General features: G+C 35.1%; 1 protein-coding gene across 14 annotated transcripts in view; it reads right to left on the bottom strand.

Moving 5' to 3' along the window:
• Positions 1 to 19,230, bottom strand: part of GULP1 (GULP PTB domain containing engulfment adaptor 1) — a 247,233-nt gene that overhangs the window by 77,352 nt on the left and 150,651 nt on the right. For all 14 annotated transcript variants that reach the window (XM_087861957.1, XM_087861955.1, XM_087861951.1 and 11 more), the window contains 2 exons: positions 10,575 to 10,646; positions 5,739 to 5,800 (listed from right to left, as the gene is read on the bottom strand). In XM_087861957.1, coding sequence (XP_087718083.1) covers positions 5,739 to 5,800; positions 10,575 to 10,602 — 90 coding nt within the window. In that variant the 5' untranslated portion in view covers positions 10,603 to 10,646. The remainder of the gene's footprint in view (positions 1 to 5,738; positions 5,801 to 10,574; positions 10,647 to 19,230) is intronic.

The raw sequence follows: 19,230 nt of genomic DNA, 5'->3' as shown, positions 1-19,230 counted from the left end.
CTCTCTCAAATGAATAAATAAAATCTTAAAAAAAAAAAATTCTGCTTAATGTTCTAAATATAGCAGAAATAGAAAGCTAATACACAATCCATCTACAGGCTCTATCAGCATTATCTTCAAAATCTACCCAGAGGCCCACGACCATTCTTCTTCAGCTCCTCCTCAGACTCAAGCCACAGTCACTTGCCTGGCCTGGATTCCTGCACCGCACTCCTGATGTAAGTACTCCCTTGTCTCCTTAAGCTAATTTAATCATGTTAAAAACATGTCTCAGATATTGTCATTCTTTCTCTCAGAACTCTCTAAATTGAAAGGTTTTCAAATTTTATAGTGGTCTACAAGGCCCTATAAGAACTACAAGACACCAGTTGTCCCACCTGCTCTACTCGACCTATGTCTTTGGAACTTCCCTACATTCCACTGGGTTCTACAGCATTCCAGCCGTTCAGCCACCCAGCCCTGACTACTAGTTCTCAACTAGGCAAGTTTGGTCCCACCTTGCTCATGCTAGCCAGATCTGGACTACTCATGCAGTCACGTATCTCACTCCCTCATTTTCTTTAGGCCTCTGCCCTCCTCAAAGATCTTCCCTGACCACTGCGTGTAACAGAGCAGCACCCTCTTTCCCACTTTTCCCAATCCCCAATAACCTGCCTTCTCTGCATTGCAATTAGCACAGCCCGGAATACTGTATTGATAAATATCGTGTTAATATTATATATACTAATATACATGTATACCATATAATATATAAATAATATTAACACTGTATATCAGTAACATAAATAATACAAATCAATGCAATAATAGAAGTATTAACATATAAAAATATCATTTTCTTATATTCTTATCAGGTATTTCTCAGAAAAAGTAATATTATTTTGCTTATTATATGTAAAACCCAGGAGGGCAGGATTTTACCTATTTCGTTTACTAATCAATTCCCATTTTTCTAGATCAGGACCTTGCATATATTAGGAACTCCATTCAAATGGATAAGCACATGTGTGAATGAATGAGTGCACAAGTGAACCTACATTTACATTTTACTTTACTTCTCTATCATTCCTACCATGCTTACGTGCATATTTCAGAAATGATTTTAAGATGCTATACTCAATGAGGAACTGTGGTTAAACTTACATGTGGATCATCTCTTCTATTAAAAATTTAATGGCTCTTTTAAGGAGCTCCCCCTATTATTATTTTATGATTTGAATTGGTTAAATCTGGTGAAGTCTCTGGTGATATCTAAAGGCAGGTTACCGTTTAAAGGCAGTGGCTTTCACACTCATGGCTATGAGCCACAATTTTATGGAACAAATTGATGTTTGCCATATGCATTCTAAAAATGTCTTTTCTAAAAAAAATTTTTAAAAATAAAAGTAAATAAGTAAATAAATAAAAATGTCTTTTCTTTTTCTCTTCTGTTCTATTTCATCTTTAAATACATGCCTCCCGTGGCCCACTGCATTAATTTCAAGACCCAATTTTTTTGATGGAGCATAACCTGCCGTTTGAAAACATCACTGCAGAGTACACAGGACAACATGCAGAATTCCCAATGAACTAAACAAAGCTGTCACTGCTCATTAAAAAAACAAATAAAACAAAAAAAGCAAAAACTAATGAACCCTTTCCAGAATAATCCTTTTGAAAGCAACCGTTATTTTATATCCACATATGATCTGAAATAAGCATACTCTGAATATTAAATGTGAATTTTTGAAATAGAATTCTTTATAAAATGAAAGAATGTGGAACTAAAAGCTGTTCTTAAAAAAATTAAAGAAATTATAACATGAGAGCAGATAACTATTACTTTAAAACTGAAAACACCTAAATGTAAACGTTATTACATGCTTCCCCAAGGACAATCACAATTCTTGAACAGCTCTGGTAAATTTACCAGGTTAATTTGTAACCAGTGGATCCCAAAAGTGCATGAAGTGGTGGAAATCTTTTAATGGTATGATCATTCCCTCTTTTAGCCAGGATGAAAATAGATATTTTTCTTTTCCCCACATACAAATTATTCCTGTATTGAATCAATTCTTTCCTTGCAATATTTAGCACTTTATTGTCCGCTATATGTCTCTCTATTACCCCTATATAAACGTAGGACCACACACTTGGACCATTAAAGTTAACTTCCTAAGGGCTGAATGTCATCCTCTCTCGATACAAATCAATTTTCAGATCACTAAAGATTTATCTTCCTAAAATCCTACTTGATTAGTTCATTACTCAAACTCCTTCTCTGCCATGCAAAGCCTTCCCAACTTATCTTTTTAGCCTGGCCCATCATCAGTACTGGTGATGGTCAGTGCTATGTGTCAACTTGGCCAGCTTATACTATCCAGTTATTTAATCAAATACTAATCTAAGTGCGGCCATGAAGTTATTTTATAGATATGATTAACATCTATAATCAGTTGACTTTAGGTAAAAAAAGAACATCCTGGATAATATGGGTGGGCTTGACACAATCAATTTAAAGGCCGTGAGAACAGATCCGCTATGTCCCTGAAGAAATTTTACCTGTGGTCAGCTCCTGCCCAAGAACTTCCAGCCTTCCCTTCCTGATGGCCGGCCATATGCTTTTCAGACTTGTCTAGCCAGTGCCAAAATTGTATAACCCATTCCTTGAGATAAATGTGTGTGTGTGTGTGCGTGTGTGTGTGTGTGTATACACATCCTAGTAGTTCTGTTTCTCAGATGCAACCTTGACTGATAAACTACTTTACCATCATTAGTACTTTATGCCTTAGCCCAACTCTTATATTCAGTTTGTGCCTGAGACCTTATGGACTCTACTCATCGTCCTTCAGAAATCTCTGCATGAAACAGTCACTCCTCCCTTGTTTTGATCCTTGGAAATCCTACCTCACTCCCACTTTCATAAAACAGGAGTCACACCATTATCTGCATCTCCATAGCTTTCTCTTAAATGACATTTGAATGACACAGAATATAATCTGACTTTTATGTTGCTTATTTTTATATGATAGTTCCTTATGACAATAAGATCCATGAGAATATGGCATGTGTCCTGTAGCTCTGAAGCTTCACCAATATTCAGTGACGTTTCGGTAATAGCATCCTATACGTATCAGCAATGTAAGGACGAATGAATAATCAAGTGTTATTACATACATACAAAAACAGCAATTCTTTGAAGTCACATAGACTTCAGTTTTCTTCCTCTGTCTCTGTCTTACAAGCTTTGTGACAATAGGCAGGTCACTTAACGTTTCAGCCTTAGTTTTTCTCTTATGTAAGGTATAAAGTCTTCTCTTATGTAAAGATTAATCATCACCATACTGAGTCATTGCAAATAATAAATGAGATCATGTACGTGGCATGTATTAGGGCCCACTGAAATGTAACTACTTTGTAATTATTTTGGAAATGGTATTATGTATTAATTCATCAAATACATAGAGTCGGTATTTTTTTAAGTATTATCTGATTATAAGTGGAGGATCTTTTTCATCTATTTATTAACGTTTTGTATTTATTTTTCCTTGCTCCTTTTTTTTTCTTACTACTATTTTTTATTGTGGATTTTTTTTAAGTAGATTTTACACCCAACAAGGGGCTTGAACTCATGATCCCGAGGATCAAGAGTCACATACACACATGCTGCTCTATGGACTGAGGCAGCCAGGCACCCCAAGTCTATATTTTTGTTGTTGTTGTGCTAAGGTACAGCCTATGAACATTGATTTAGTTTTCAAGTGGCACGTACTCTATAGGGATAAGGAAATTTTTCAAAAATAACTACTAATGATGAGTTTTAATTGTCCCACAAAAAAAGGGAATTCAGAAAAAAAAATAATGTTCTTCAAACAGTTTCAACACTACGTGGTATACGTGACATATCTTATTGCTCAGGAGGCCGTATTAGAATGGACAAAATCAACCTGCTCTTCTGTAACTTACTGACCCCAGTCTGAGAAGATGTTTTTGTGCCCTCTACTTCATGTACAAGGTCTTCCAGCAATTATGCACCTGTAAATTAGCACAGGCAACTTTTCCATGTAGACAAGCAGATCTCCATTGCTCACATCCAATCCACAGAGTTAAAGTTAAGGATAGTTCTAAGCAGAATCTTTCAATCCTTTATAAACCAATTTTTCAAAATGAGACATTGCAATCATATATAAAAGTAAATAATATGTGGTGGTTTCACTTAAAAGATATGATTCTAGTATGGTCGATAATATTACCAAAAACTGAGCAAGCCCTTTAAAATAATACTGGTTTTCAAGATTAATTTTTTCTAAACAGTTTTCATATAGTTTCTCAATAGCTAATACGAAGAATATTTGTGGAAGAGATAAGATAATATTAACTCAATTTTTCTCATTCAGCTAACTAACCTTCTCACGCTAAATCATGATAATCAAACCTCATGTTAAATTTAGAGGGAGAGTCCTAAGCATTGCAGTGATTCTAAGCTAATAGCTTTATACCAAAAATATTTTAAGAGTATTTCTTTGCTACAAAGTCAGCAAGAAAAAATGGAGTTGCCATACTCTACAAATCTCACTGCTGAGCAACAGCTCTGGACAAATCTCTAGATGGTCTTTTAAATGCTTCTTCTAGCACTCAAGAGGTTCTCTATTAAACAGCATTGACTGTCTGTTCAAAACATGTTTTTTTAAATTTTTCCTGAAATCATTCCTTATCCCTCATCTCATTATATCCCAGTATAGAGTTTGCTAATTCATAAACCCTTAAGTTCTCTTTATAAAAATAATTTTATTGGGGCGCCTGGGTGGCGCAGTCGTTAAGCGTCTGCCTTCAGCTCAGGGTGTGATCCCAGCATTCTGGGATCAAGCCCCACATCAGGCTCCTCCGCTGGGAGCCTGCTTCTTCCTCTCCCACTCCCCCTGCTTCTGTTCCCTCTCTCTCTGGCTGTCTCTATCTCGGTCAAATGAATAAATCTTTAAAAAAATAATAATAATTTTATCATTTTCTGTTTTCCCCATGCTGTGTCCAAAGGTCAGTTACTTAAACCTGACCCACTCACATGTTCCTCAACATAACTTTCTCTTCTGTGTCTTCCAAGTTGAGACTCAGATTTCTCTGAAATCTATTTCAGGTTTTGTGCTCCCTAGTTATACAGTAACACCTTTCTTCAAAGACCTTTTCTTTGAAGATATGGGCATAGACTGCTTCTATTTCTCTATTAAAATGAAGAAAACTGAACACAAGATTAAAAAAACGTGCTTTTTCCTATGTTTTCTTAATAGTTTTAGTTTGTCTCGTTTTTTGAATGAAAACTGCATTTATTAAAATTGTAACTCATTTCTTTCGTGATCAGGTTAGTGTGTACACTTGTCTATGCAATGCAACATTTAAATGCTTTTAAAGGAAGCTTATTTGTTGGTTGTTTTATTTCCTACAGGCCATGATATTGCAAATAATTTTAATGATAGCCAAATTTTTTGAAGAAAATATATACATGACAGACAGAAATTATAAAGAATACTCTTAATAATTAAATAAAATAATCGCTTATTTGGAGTGACAAGGAAAAAAAATTACTTATTCAGAGAGAAAAAACACTTCCCATACTCTATATTACAAAATTACTTAAGCAAACTTTTTTTTAGGAATCATCTACTAGGAAACGCCAATGCATAAGCAATCTTTCTTAGATTAGCCATGAATTTAATAATAATACCATAACAAAATAAATTAAATAAATATCATATAAACCATTTTACCTTTGCATTATAGGGAATGTAATGTTTTGATAAAGCCTCAGGCGTATGCATCCATGTTTTATCTGCAATGAAAAATACACAAGGTTAAATTAAATTATACGTGCTGGGGGAGGTCATATTCATTCATTATAAGGAGACTGATATGGATGGGAGCATTTCTAAATTGTGATTCTTTTGCTAAATTGAGAAAGAATAACTAGTCAGATAGGAGAACAGCATAGCTGGAAAGTGCTTTATAAGATTCTTTCCTTGATAAAAAAGTCCCTAGCTTATCCTTTAAATTTCCTTTAAAAAGTATTCAAATAATAAAGCGATACTAAGTTTCTAAAGAATATTAAAAAGTAACAACTCAGTGGAAGACAATTATGTGATTATGTGACATCTCTTTTCTTTCCATTTATACTCTCATGATTCACAGGGTTTTTTTAAATTCCTGAATCAATAACTCTTAAATCTTTAACATATTCCTTAGATTAGTGTTAGAGAATATTAAAAATAAATGTGACTAAAAGGATAGAAGATACTGAAAACAGTTTGAATTGTATACTATTGCTAGAAATAGAAAAAATATTTTTCATTCAAGTTTGAATTTTATTTATACACTCTACACATCTTCCAAAAGATTTTGTGAACTGTGTAAGTGGGGAAAAAGCAAAAAAAAAAAAAAAACACATTAAACTAAACAAATTCGACCATTTTTTGCAAACTGTATTTGTTGCAGTAAAATTCTGAAAAGTAGTAAATAAGTACATACTGAAAGGAAGTAGATTACTAACAAAGTGTTTTCAACATTCAATTCAGAACATTTGAAAATGGTGTTAACAGAAACTAGTTTGATATCATGAATATGTTCTCAAACGGGGAATTGTGAAGACAAAAAGAAAAAGGCCTATATTTCTGGAATGTCAATTATACCATTTGGAAAATAATGCACTATATTTATATTAAGTATGTTTCTGCGATACAATGCAATATTCGTAAGAATTTCTTTTTTTTAAGATTATTTATTTATTTATTTGTCAGAGAGAGAGGGAGAGACATAGGGAGAGAGCACAAGCAGTGGGAGCCGCAGGCAGAGGCAGAAGTAGGCTCCCTGCTGAGCAAGAAGCCCCATGTGGGACTGGATCCCAGGACTCATGACCTGAGCCAAAGGCAGATGCTTAACCTATTGAGACACTCAGGGGTCCCCATAAGAATTTCTAAGACAAAACATGAGGGATTGATAAAAATCGCAAGCTCATGGTGCATTTTAGGGCTATTTCTGACTACTAAAGTGGATATGTGATGGTTGAACTTAGGTGATGTATTTTGAGAAGCAATACATTCTAAGCTTCAAAAAGCAATATTGACATATTGCCATTGACATTAATGTGTGAAATTTTTATTTCCTGTAAGGATTTTTATTTTAATTACAGTTTTCTCTTTATGACTGCTACTTAATAGTGATATGACTAATTCAAGAATAATTTGTACTTAGGGGCGCCTGGGTGGCTCAGTCGTTCAGCGTCTGCCTTCAGCTCAGGGCGTGATCCCGGCGTTCTGAGATCGAGCCCCACATCAGGCTCCTCCGCTGGAAGCCTGCTTCTTCCTCTCCCACTCCCCCTGCTTGTGTTCCCTCTCTCGCTGGCTGTCTCTATCTCTGTCAAATGAATAAATAAATAAAATCTTTTAAAAAAAAAAGAATTTGTACTTAGATTTAGGATCTAGTCTTGCCCTTGTATATTAAAAGAAATAAATCACAATGCTATACACCAGAACAATAAAAACATCAAAACAATAAAAACAAAGATCTGCCTTTAGGAAATCTAAAAAAAAAAAATTCAATCTCTTTTTTTAACGCCTTAACTCAATTCTTCTCATGTCTCCTTTTCCAAGACACACAACACTGCTCAGAAGGATATAAAGTCTAACTCTGAATATAATGGTTCATTCCAGCCCTGAGGAAGAGGGATAATTGCTTTCTCCTATAAGCCACTATTATTTGAAAGCTGACGATACTACCTCTGTTATAGTCTTGTACTGCAGTGACCTAGAAAGAGGGTAGTTATATCCAGCAGGTACTGATGACGACGAAAATCATCACAACGGTAAACGACCAGTGAATGAGCTGCAGCTGTACAATGACAGAAAAATCTACGCCCACATGACCGAGTGATGATGTGTTCGTGTGTTCATGACATACCTCTAGTTCGGGGAGTACACTTATAAAACCGGAAAGATCTCTAAAACACGCTTACTCTCATCCTAATTTATACTCTGGCAAAAGAAAAACTGACAGAATAAAACTCTTTATAGTAACTCCAGTAGATATGCCCGACCGTGAGGAGTGAGTATAGACAACGATCTTTGGTCACTACCTATGCCCACAAAAGCAATCAGATATATGGAAATGGTACAGAAACAGGAACACAGACATTCTGGAATATGTCCCCTTCCTTGAAATTAAACTGTAATCACTAACTCAAGAGTAGGCAGTCATGTAAACATTTAAAAATATTTGGCAAGTGTCAAACCACTCTGACTGCTGGGTGAATAAATCTAAGTGTTCAAAATGCAGTTAGGTTAAGAGCTCATCAAGAACAGTGCAGTAACTTCATTATTATTGTGTCACCATTAGCATATTTAAAGCATCTTCTTTGAGTAAATCAAATTTAAAACTAAGTGTTGTTGGGTGAATTCATGCACACGAATGTATTATAAAAAGGGAAATAATATTTAAATACTGAATTTGAAGTGCTATGCAATGCGATTATATCTACTCATCAGTATGTCAACTGGTAAGTTAAAATAAAGTCTAATTAGTTGAATTATTTAATCACATTTACTCACATTCAAAATCTTATGCTTTTTTACTCAATTATTCAGTTTTGATGTAATGAATAGAATATAGGATTTTAAAAATTCCAAGAGAAGGCTGACATAAAAAAGGAGCTATACACTGGATATTATATAAGACTGACGAATCACTGAACTCTACCTCTGAAACTACTAATACACGAGATGTTAATTAATTGAATTTATATTAAAAAATTAAAAATAAAAAATAAAAAGTAATTCAAAAAAAGAAAAGGAGCTATAGAACAAATACATTCATTAAAGTTTACTTGATGATTATGAGATTAGACTAATTTTTACAGATCTCTTCAAAATAGTCCAAATAATGCAATTCTAATACATTCAGTCTTTTTTAGAATCTGCCGCATTAAGAGCATTTGCAAAGAAAATCAGTGAAGTCACTAGCTAATTCAATCAAAGAATACCAGACAAAATACTAACTGGAAGGGCTGATAAAAAGAAAAAAAAAAAAAAATATATATATATATATATATGTTTGAGTTTAAGGTAACAATCTCTTTGCCTTAGGCTTCTGAGGTTCAGGACGAGCTAGTAAGATTGCATGTGATAACCAAGTAAATTGGACACTTATGAAAGAAAAGATAAGCTTTTACTGATTGAAGACCATCTTGCTTTGTTTAGAGTAGAATATGGAATGTATGCTGATACTAGTTATTGGAAACATGACTGAATTACATATTCTCTAGGGGTACAATTACAGCTCCCAATTGGAATTTTGTCGTGCATTAAATCAACGACTTTGTAATTTATACCTATTTGACCTTTTACTAAACTTAGTCCCACGACCACGTAACACTGAGAGACCACATCAAGAGTTCTCAGGTTCTCAGCCATCATTTCTGTTTCAGGTTGAAAGTCCTGAAGTCACCTGAGCCTCTCTCATCTGGGCGTGTTACAATGTGTCAACCAATCCTTTAAAGGGAGCACACACTATGCTGGACTTCATGGAATAGAGCAGAGCAATCTATTTTGTGGTTCTGGACTGTTCATTATTCATATATTAGAAAATTAACTAGAACCTATGAACCACACTGTTGGCTTAATTCTTCAGCCATTTTTTACCCACATAGCACTTAAGGTGCACCTTCCAAATGATAACAGTATATAAATCAGAACAAAAGTGCTAGATTTTCCGGACTCATGTTCATCAATTTACAGTATCTTGTTAAATTTATAGTGTGGAACATGACCTAACTAGTCATTTCTCCCCCACATATCTGTTAATTCTACTCAGTTTCTCTCTTCTTGCTTTCAATCACTAATGAAATTGAGTAGCATTGTTTAATTATTCTCCCCACTTCACTGATAGCATGTTAAACAGGACAGAGCCCTGTGTCCATCACTAAACAATTTCTTACAGAAAGACAAGGATACATTATTTTAACTTCACTGAACTACATAAAACTATCAAATTTTTCAATCTTTCCTACGAGTGTATCATGAAATATTTGTCAAATGCCATGTTTTTACTGCCCCTTAAAAAATAACATTTAACTAGCTGTTTCTTTCATTCCTATGCTGATAATTATGATATATTACATTTATATTTATTTTACCTCAAAATTAATCACAAAGTTATTTTGGCCTCATTGCTATCAATTTACCCACCATCAATCCTCACATATTATTCAATAAAAAGTGAAGCATGTGCACACATATACAAACATGAATTTAAATCATGATAAACTTATATAAGCCCAGGAGTTTAGTATTATATGGTATTTATGCCATTTATACATGACATATAGTATTATATGTCATAAATGTATTCTGAACTACGTGTATTAAATAACTCCACTCTCATTAGGATGATAACCAAAGAGGTTAATTAGCAACGTGTGCGGATCTGTGCTGCTCTTTTCTAACTTCTTTTTGAACCATGTGGTTTGTTAACAGGAAAAACTGAGTCCTTAACATCTCTGCCTGATTTTCACAGAGATCTTGAATTGACCCCCCGGTCCTTTAAACAGGCACACTCACCTTTCTTCCTGCTAAAAGCACGGTTCATAATGATCAGCCAAATAGACGTTCAGTTCAATCACACTCTATATCCTATAGAAATAACAAAATATTAAAGCATAAATAAAGAAATGTTGACCAACCTCTTTTATGCAAAGCATTTTAATCACTAAGCCTTTTTAAATTTGTTTTCAATATTTATAAAGTATATTCTGAAATGCCCCAAAAGACACTGGGTAAGAATAAACCGGAGTACTCAATATTACGAATGGCACAACAGGTAAGAACAATATCTCAAATAAATTTCCTCCGAAGTTCATTAATCTTCTTGTCTTTTCCCTATTATACATCTATCATTAATTATATTGATCTGCAAATTTAAGAGGAAAGAAGATGAATACTTCTAGCTAATAGGTAAGACATGTGGTCCAGTTTTGGGTTATGATCAACAGCAGTAAATAAAGAGAGGTTTTGATTATGACAGTGGCAGTGATGTCCCTCTCCAACAAGGCTCTGCCAGGCAGCCCTATGCCCCATGATGCTCTGGGAAGCTTCTGCCTGATCTGTTCAAACTGAGATGATGGCATCCTATCCCACTTCGAAACCAAGGAGGCAGTCCCGATGATCTCTGAATTTGCCTTTGGAATCATTTATCCCACCTCTTGAAGAATAATGCATGCTCACAGCAAAATAACTATGTTCCAGTCCTATCGGATCTAAGAAATCCAAAAGCCTTCCTTCGTTTCATGCCATCTCCATCCCCTTCAGTTGAAACTGGCAAAGGGTTGTTTGGGCACATCCTTAGTATTCTCTGCTATATGAATAGGCTGAGAATTTTCCAAATCTTTAAGTACTACCTTTTTTCTATTTTTTTAAGATTTTACTTATTTATTTTTGTGAGGCGGGGAGAGCAGAAGTGAGGGGGAGGGGCAGAGGGAGAAGCAGACTCCCCACTGAGCAGGGAACCAGATGCGGGACTCAATCCTAGGACCCTGGGATCGTGATCTGAGCCAAAGGCAGATGCTTAACCGACTGAGCCACCCAAGCACCCATCTCTCTCTCTCTCTCCCTCTCTCTCTTTTTTTAAATTCTTTTTTTATTCTCACATTTTACTATAATCAGTTAGAAGGAACTGAGATACTTTTTCCACACTTTGCTTAGAAATTTTCTCAGCTAAATATCCAATTTCATCAATTGCAAGTTCTACCCTCCATAAAATACTAGAACACAAATACGATTCAGCCAAGTTCTTTGCCCACCTTATAACAAGAATCACCTTTCCTCCAATCTTCAATAACACGATCTATGTTTCTATCTGGGACCTCATCAGAATGGCCGTTACCATCCATGTATCTACCAACATTCTGCTCATGATTACTGATGTATTCTCTAAGAAGATGGAGGCTTTCCAGCTCTCCTCTTTTCTTTCGGAGCCCTCACCAGAACTGCCTTGAGCAGCCCCTTCACAGCATCTCAGCTTCTTCTAGCATGCACCTCGAAACTCTTCCAGCTTCTACCCATCACCCACTTCCAAAGCTGCTTCCACATTTTTGGGTTTTGTTACAGCGGCACCCCACTTCTGTCTTAGTCAGCTTGGACTGCCATAATAAAATACCATAACTGCATGACTTAAACTATGGAAATTTTTAACTTGCAATGTTGGAGGCTGGAGGTTTGAGATCAGGGTGCCGGCAAGGTGAGGTTCTAGTGAGGGCCCTCTTCGTGGCTTGTAGAACACACCTTCCGGCTGCGTCCTCACATGGCAGAGAGGGAGGAGCTCTTGTTTTTCCTCCTTTTATAAAGACATCAATCCCATCACGGGAGCCTCCCCCTGATGACCTCATCTAAACCTAATTACCTTCCAAAGACCCCCAGCTCCAAATACCACTTTAGGGGTTAGGGTTTCAACACGTGAATTTTGGGGGTATACCAACATTTAGTCCATAGTATTCACCATAAATCTATATGGCAATAAAACACAGTAGAGAAATTAATCTTTATAGTAAAGTTATTTTTACAGTGAAATTACCAGTATTTCTGTTCTGGCATTTCTGTTTCCAAATAAGAATTAAAACAGTTAAGAATTAAAACTTGTGCTCTGTCTCTCTCCCTCAAATAAATAAATAAAATCTTTTTTTTTTTAAAAAAAGAATTATAAAATATTATTACTAGGTACTGTTTTATAGACTTAGATAATAATACAATAATATCATCTTTTACTGACCTCATACTTTATTCAGCTTCTCATGATAGCCATTAACACAAGACAGGTAGAGAATATATTTTAAAAATTAAAAACCAAAATGATTATGTCATTTATACTAATGACATAGTATGGCTTCTTCTCTATAATATAAAAGATATTATTATAGAAGTAACTACAAATAATGTATTCATTCATTCAGAAATCATTTTTTAATCACCAGTGCCAGCCACTCTGCAAGGAATGCAAGGGAATACAAGATGGACAAAATATATTCTGTGTCTTCCCAAAAATTACTTTTCATCTAGAACCTGACAGACATGGTTATTGACTGATCATATCCTGGAGGAATAAGTGAAGATAAAAAACTAGCAGAAAAGAAACATAATGTATCCAAATGTAAGGTCCAATTTCTCTGGAAAAATAAACAAAATTACCATGAAGCCTATTAATTGGCAGAGCAAATTCAGTATGTCTCAGGTAGACATTTTCAACAATAGTAGATTGTGAAATATAAAGATTGAGTTTAATACCACATAATTTTAAATTTCATGAAATTGTGTATATTTTAAATCAAGAACATAATATAAACTCTTTTGGGGCATAGAGACAGAAAGAAAAAAAAAAAACTTAACATAACTGTATAAAGTTCAGTAGGCCCAATAAAGAGAGTATGAAATGACACTATAATTATGACTCTAAAACACCAGAAGGATTTTCACCTGCTTACAAAACACATAGATACAAATGTCAGTGGATATCGGATAAGCTGTTCCTACCATATAAATAAAAACTGTAATTTCACTTTCCAAACACTAGTTTGTAGCATATTTATTTGATCCTACGACACTCTACTCTTCTTTGCAAAACAGATCTTAATTCCCCACTACAAAAGAAGCAGATACTGGCTTTGCTCCCTATGCCCGTGTGTAGAATGTAGTGCATACAGCTAAGCTGGCATTCAATATACTGCTTACAGGTTTAATGTATTAATAACATATGTTTTAACATACTTTATAGCTGAGGTAGTAAGATATATATTGTTATCAACTTATTGTATGTTAAGTATAAGAAATGTAAGTTCTGCATAAACTTACTTTTTTCAACTTACAGTATTATATAAATCTTTCTTTTTGGATAAACTTTTGATAAACATTGTTTTAATGGCTACTTATACATGGATGTATTATTTCCTTATCAGTAAAAAATTATTCCTAAATTCTAGCTACAAAATACATAGAGAGAATAATTGACATAAATATCTTTTACTAATTTTTCCACAAAATAGCATCCCAGAGTAAAAATCATATGAGGTCTAAAGTATTACTATTAAGATTTTCTTTTTTTTTTTTTAATTATACACAAAACAGTTGTTCAATTTAAAAAACAAAACAAAAACAAAGGCTGGAACAATTTACATGGCTATCAGTTATGTGTGAGAAACCTCATTTAACTTTACTCTCTGGGACTGAATACTGAAGAGTGTGTCCCTGCGTGTGTCTGTCTGTGCTATACTGAGTATAATCCTTCTTTCATATCTACATGAAATTCTTTGGGATTAATAGCACTATATGGTATGATAGGAGCACTTGCACTAATTTCCTGAATGGTACATACAAAGAGTCATTATCATTCACTGACTAAGCCAAACCTTCCTCAGAAATGTATGCTGCCACCTCTCATATTTAATAAAGCTATACAGACCTATTTAGACGCTTCTACTTCTAATCAAGACGGAGTAACAGGTTATATTTATCTTACCATCTGAAACACCTAAAAAATGAGACAAAATGTAGGAGATGGTGCAGGGAGGTGGAACCAGTCAGACTCCAGCAACGTTCCTAAATTGAGGAGATTATTCTTGAGAATGTGGTGAAATGAAGGTGATTAGTGGTTACAGAGCAGAGCACTGGAGATGGGAGAGCTCCACAGAAATAACTAAAGATACTTGCAAAAAGCCTTACAATTTAACTCAGCAATGACTACTTCCAGACACTAAGTCACCCACAAAGGTCAGAGAGAGCCGTGCCTGTAGCTCACACTAGAGCTAACAGCAAGGAAAATTCAAGCTAGAATAAATGCTGCTTTGGCCCCACTTAACTAATTTTAAAAACAAGACCCAAAAGAATTAACCCATTTCCAAGTAACGTCACTATATCCTAAAGCTATGTTCAAAAATATTTTTAGGAATATAAAAATACTCAACACCCAACATGGTGACATGCATCCAATTAAAAAAAGAAATCAGGCATGCAAAGAAGTAAAAAAAATACAATCCATAATGGGAAAAAATCAATCAAAACTGATCCAGAAATGTAGATGTAATTAGATGAACTGTTTTAATCTCAGATTTTATTTCAAAATCAGTAACCACATCGATCAAACACTGTGAGGTCACTTGGTATTAATTTACTCTGTAACTTTAACCTTTTGTAAGCCTATTTAAAAAAAAAAAAAAGTTTGGAGCCAACAATCATTTCTTTAAATAAATCCAGCATATTCAGGTTTGAAACTGATTTTACCAAAGTAAACCCACTGATATTTATAAACTAGCTCAGAAGAAGTTAAGAGTGACTTTTCAGTGAATGGCAGTTTCCTGCTTTGCAACCTGCTGCTCAAGTTCTTATTTAATAAATAAATAAACAATACTGTTACGACTAAAGAAACTATATATGGTGTAATATTAAAACCTACAAAACTGCTAGTTCTGAAATCAAATTTTCCTGGAATTCGTTCAAGGTTAAAATTTTAAAGCCCCTGAAAACTGATTAGAACATAGTTCATATTAACATAAATCATAAATCTCTAAAATCCTGTTGCTCACCATGAGATCAGAAATGATCTAAAATAATGAAGTCTAATCATTAGGTTTAGTTCTAGGAAGGGAAACTAGGTAAAGTTAAAAAACAAACAAAAACCAATAGTTGCCTCTCCTGCAACTGTTTTTTTTACTCTCATTTTGTGCGCTTTTTTTGAATACGTAAATCAGGAAGGCAACCATGAGAGAATGTCAAGCAATTTTAGATCCTGCCTTAACCCCCGGCAGGTTGCTAAGTCCTGTAACTCTTGGAACTTCTTGCAATAGTTCATGTAGCTTCCAAAATCCTACTCAGAGAATTCAGCTCATTTTTGACTCTTCTTGATCTAATTAGTATCGACTGTTATAAAGGTTCTCTGCTTAAATCTCCAAATTTTAAGACATCTTACAATGTTCTTCTTTATTGTATTTTTTTACTGTAATTTGCAAAGGCCTTGCTTTTGTAGATCAAAAAATACCACCTAAGTGTAGCCAAGAAAACTAACCAGTAGACAAATGAGAAATTTCCCATCACTAGGAGGAGAAGCCACATGATGTGTTAAAGAGGATATATATTTATAATTTGCTAAGAAATAGCAACATTAGTGTTTTCTGAAATTCCCTGACTTGGGATATAAATGCTTATCATTATTTTTTCCTTATTTTACAATATCGACTCATATCTCATAACATTCATTAAAAATTCTTTACTCTTTCAATAGATGTATTTTGAAACCACTTTATGTGACAAGCATTACAGAAGTGGAGAAGGGAAAATAAGTATGACACTATCCTTGCTTTCAAAGAACTTTTCATCTTGAGAGATAGGGGAGAATGGGCATGGGATTCTGGGGATAGGGACAAGCCCTATGAAAGAGATAGACGCGCTTGAGAATTAGAGGATGAAGCACAAAGGACTGTCTCGTGCAAGGGGAAAGTTTCAGAGTGCAGATGAACAGTCATCTCCCAAATGAGCAAAGGTCAAAGGTAAGACAAGAAAGAAGGTTTTGGGCAGAAGGGCACAACATGTGCAGTACATGTTGATTAAGGGCATAGGTCTCCTTGCCACACTGCTAATAGCCTCAGAGAGCATCACTGGCCCTTCCGGGCTCTCATCTAGGCTATTCTGCAACAGCCTTGACTGGGAGCAGGGGACGCCCTAAGGGGAACATCTGGGCACCCGGTAATGTGGCCAACTCTTCAAAATGGCTTATATGCAAGAAAACCTTAATATAAAAGATCCAGAATACAGGTCTGGGGGAATAAAATTAAATCTGAATTTCCTTTAATGCCAAAAGTGAAGTCAAAATAAAGCTTACAATGAATCAAAAAGAAAAATGGACATGTAAAGCCTATCTTTTCTGACAATGAAAGCTACCAAATTTTAACCATTTTATTCTGATAATAACACTTTCTGCTTTAAGAGAATTTGGATGAGGTATATTCAGAAGTCATTTCCACAGCTCTGAACCCCTCTAAGTATTGTGCAGTAAGTATCTGGGCAACAATTATGGCAATGTTGCGATATCACAAAATCCCATCCAGGGACTGGGGACTGCAGAGATACGCTTTTGTATTTGGAGGTGGCACCACCACTCAGCACCTCTGGAATCAGGGTATCCCTGGGTGCTCTTAGGACCAAAAGAACGAAAGCTCCAAGGGAGGAGAGGTACTGGAATCCCCAAACTGCCTAGCACCCTCTTTTGCATGGGCATGATGAGTATCCCAATGTAAGCGCCCGTCCGATTCTGAGCTGCACTTCGGCAGGCTTCTAGCAGTCTGTTGCAATAATTAGATACTGAGAATTTTCATTAAAACTTCCTTCAATGATCAATTAACTATTCCTCTCACTGGGTTTTCTTCATTATCTTTTGTCCTTAATGCGAGCTCAGCTACCTCACTCTAAAATGAGATAATCACACAGCAAATAAATTATGCTAGGAGAAATATTTCTTTAGACAAATAAAGTTCTGCAATACTGAAACAAACATCATTTATAATACATATGACTCTTCTATATGTAGACAAAAAGTGTCCTGGGTTTAGTTTCCCTTTGAATACTAGATTTTGAAGTAAATTATGGAAGTCTTACTCGTTTTTTTCTCCATTTTTTTTATCATAACTATATACTTTCTTTCCTTTTTATTTTGATTGTACACATAAGAACTTTATCCTTTTAGACCTGCTGTTCTGGTCATTTCACCAAACACTTTGATATCCATATCCTAACTGTGAGAGGGAACTTGTGGGATCCAATTACTGAGGTAACATTATCTTTGGCAAAACTATAGGAATTCCTTTGAAAGACTAGATAAAACAGCTTGACTACTCAGTTAATGCTATCAGAGTCTAAGACTCAAAACTTTATGGATTTTAAGACTAGAATTTGTAAAGTATGTACTATTTAAAGATTCAGTTGATCTCTACAAACAGAGCAACAATACAAAAATTTTTATTTCAGTTTCAAATTTTCTGCCTTTTATTACAATATTTCACGTTGTTGAAAAGAAACAGGCCCCAAATGGAGTCACTTTTGCTAAGCCCCACCAAGACTTAATACCTAAACTAATTGCAATTTCAGTCTCTTCCAGGAGTGGAATTTTAAACCAATCAGTCTGGAATTTCCTGACCAGCATTAGTGAGGTAATCTGCATGATAAGACCCCCTACCCTTCCCTCCTCAAGGAAGGTGACCTTGCCTGAAACTATTCTTTCTTTTCTTTTGCTAATAACCTCCTTGTCCTGCCCCACTGCTGTCTATAAAATCCTTCTATTTTGTACAGTTCCTCAGAGCTCCCTTCTATTTGCTAGACGGGATGCTGCCTAATTCATGAATTCTTGAATAAAGCCAGTTCGATCTTTACATTTGCCCCAGTAGAATTTTTTTTTTTAAGAACCCGAAAGGATTTTTTCATTTAAGTCTTTTGCTTTAATGTCAGCAGTTTTTAGATCGGTATTTTTACAGTAAGCACAATTTTTATCTTTACATTAAATTCTAACAAACTAATTATAAATGTGCATAGACTAACCATTTTCATCATTTTACAGATTTTTGTAAGGGAGTTTTAAGAAAGTCAGAGAGAGATCATTTCTTTTACCAGCTTTTAAAGCAGAGCTCGAAAGAAATCTCCTGTCTTTGTACTTGGTATCTACAGCACCTCACAATGTTAGTGGTTTCACTGGGAGAGAACTGATGGACAGGAAACCTAATTTTTGAAAACAGAGCTTCCAAATATTTACATTGGGAAATCGTGCTTTCCTTACTGTTCGAGCCAGTGCTGGATAGTACCACTACCCACACACAATACTGCTTGGCCACAGCTAAAAATAACATTCTGCCTCCGTCACTATAATCATACATATCCTATTTTTAACTTTAGTGGGACCAGGGTATTCTTAAATTCTCTGTCCTTCCTCCGGGTTTCTACCAGTCTTTTCACATATAGCCGCCAAAACACTTATCCTCAGAAGTCTCTTTATCACCATCCTGACAATGTTGAACTTTACTCCAGCCCTGTGATCCTAGAAAATAACAAAGGTAAAGGAAATCCCCCACCCCTCTGTGTTTTGGAAATGGCTCACTGCAAAGAACCACCCTTCCCCATATGATTTAGATAAGATTCAGGGCACTCCCCATGTTTACTCAAGACAAGGCCAGACAAAGACCCTCCAAATTCC

Source organism: Ursus americanus, chromosome 1 (genome assembly GCF_024610735.1).
Source record: "Ursus americanus isolate L20-20 chromosome 1, mUrsAme1.1.p, whole genome shotgun sequence".
NCBI classification, from domain to species: domain Eukaryota; kingdom Metazoa; phylum Chordata; class Mammalia; order Carnivora; family Ursidae; genus Ursus; species Ursus americanus.
Note: the sequence above shows the minus strand (reverse complement) of the source record. Positions and strands in the feature narration are given on the sequence as shown.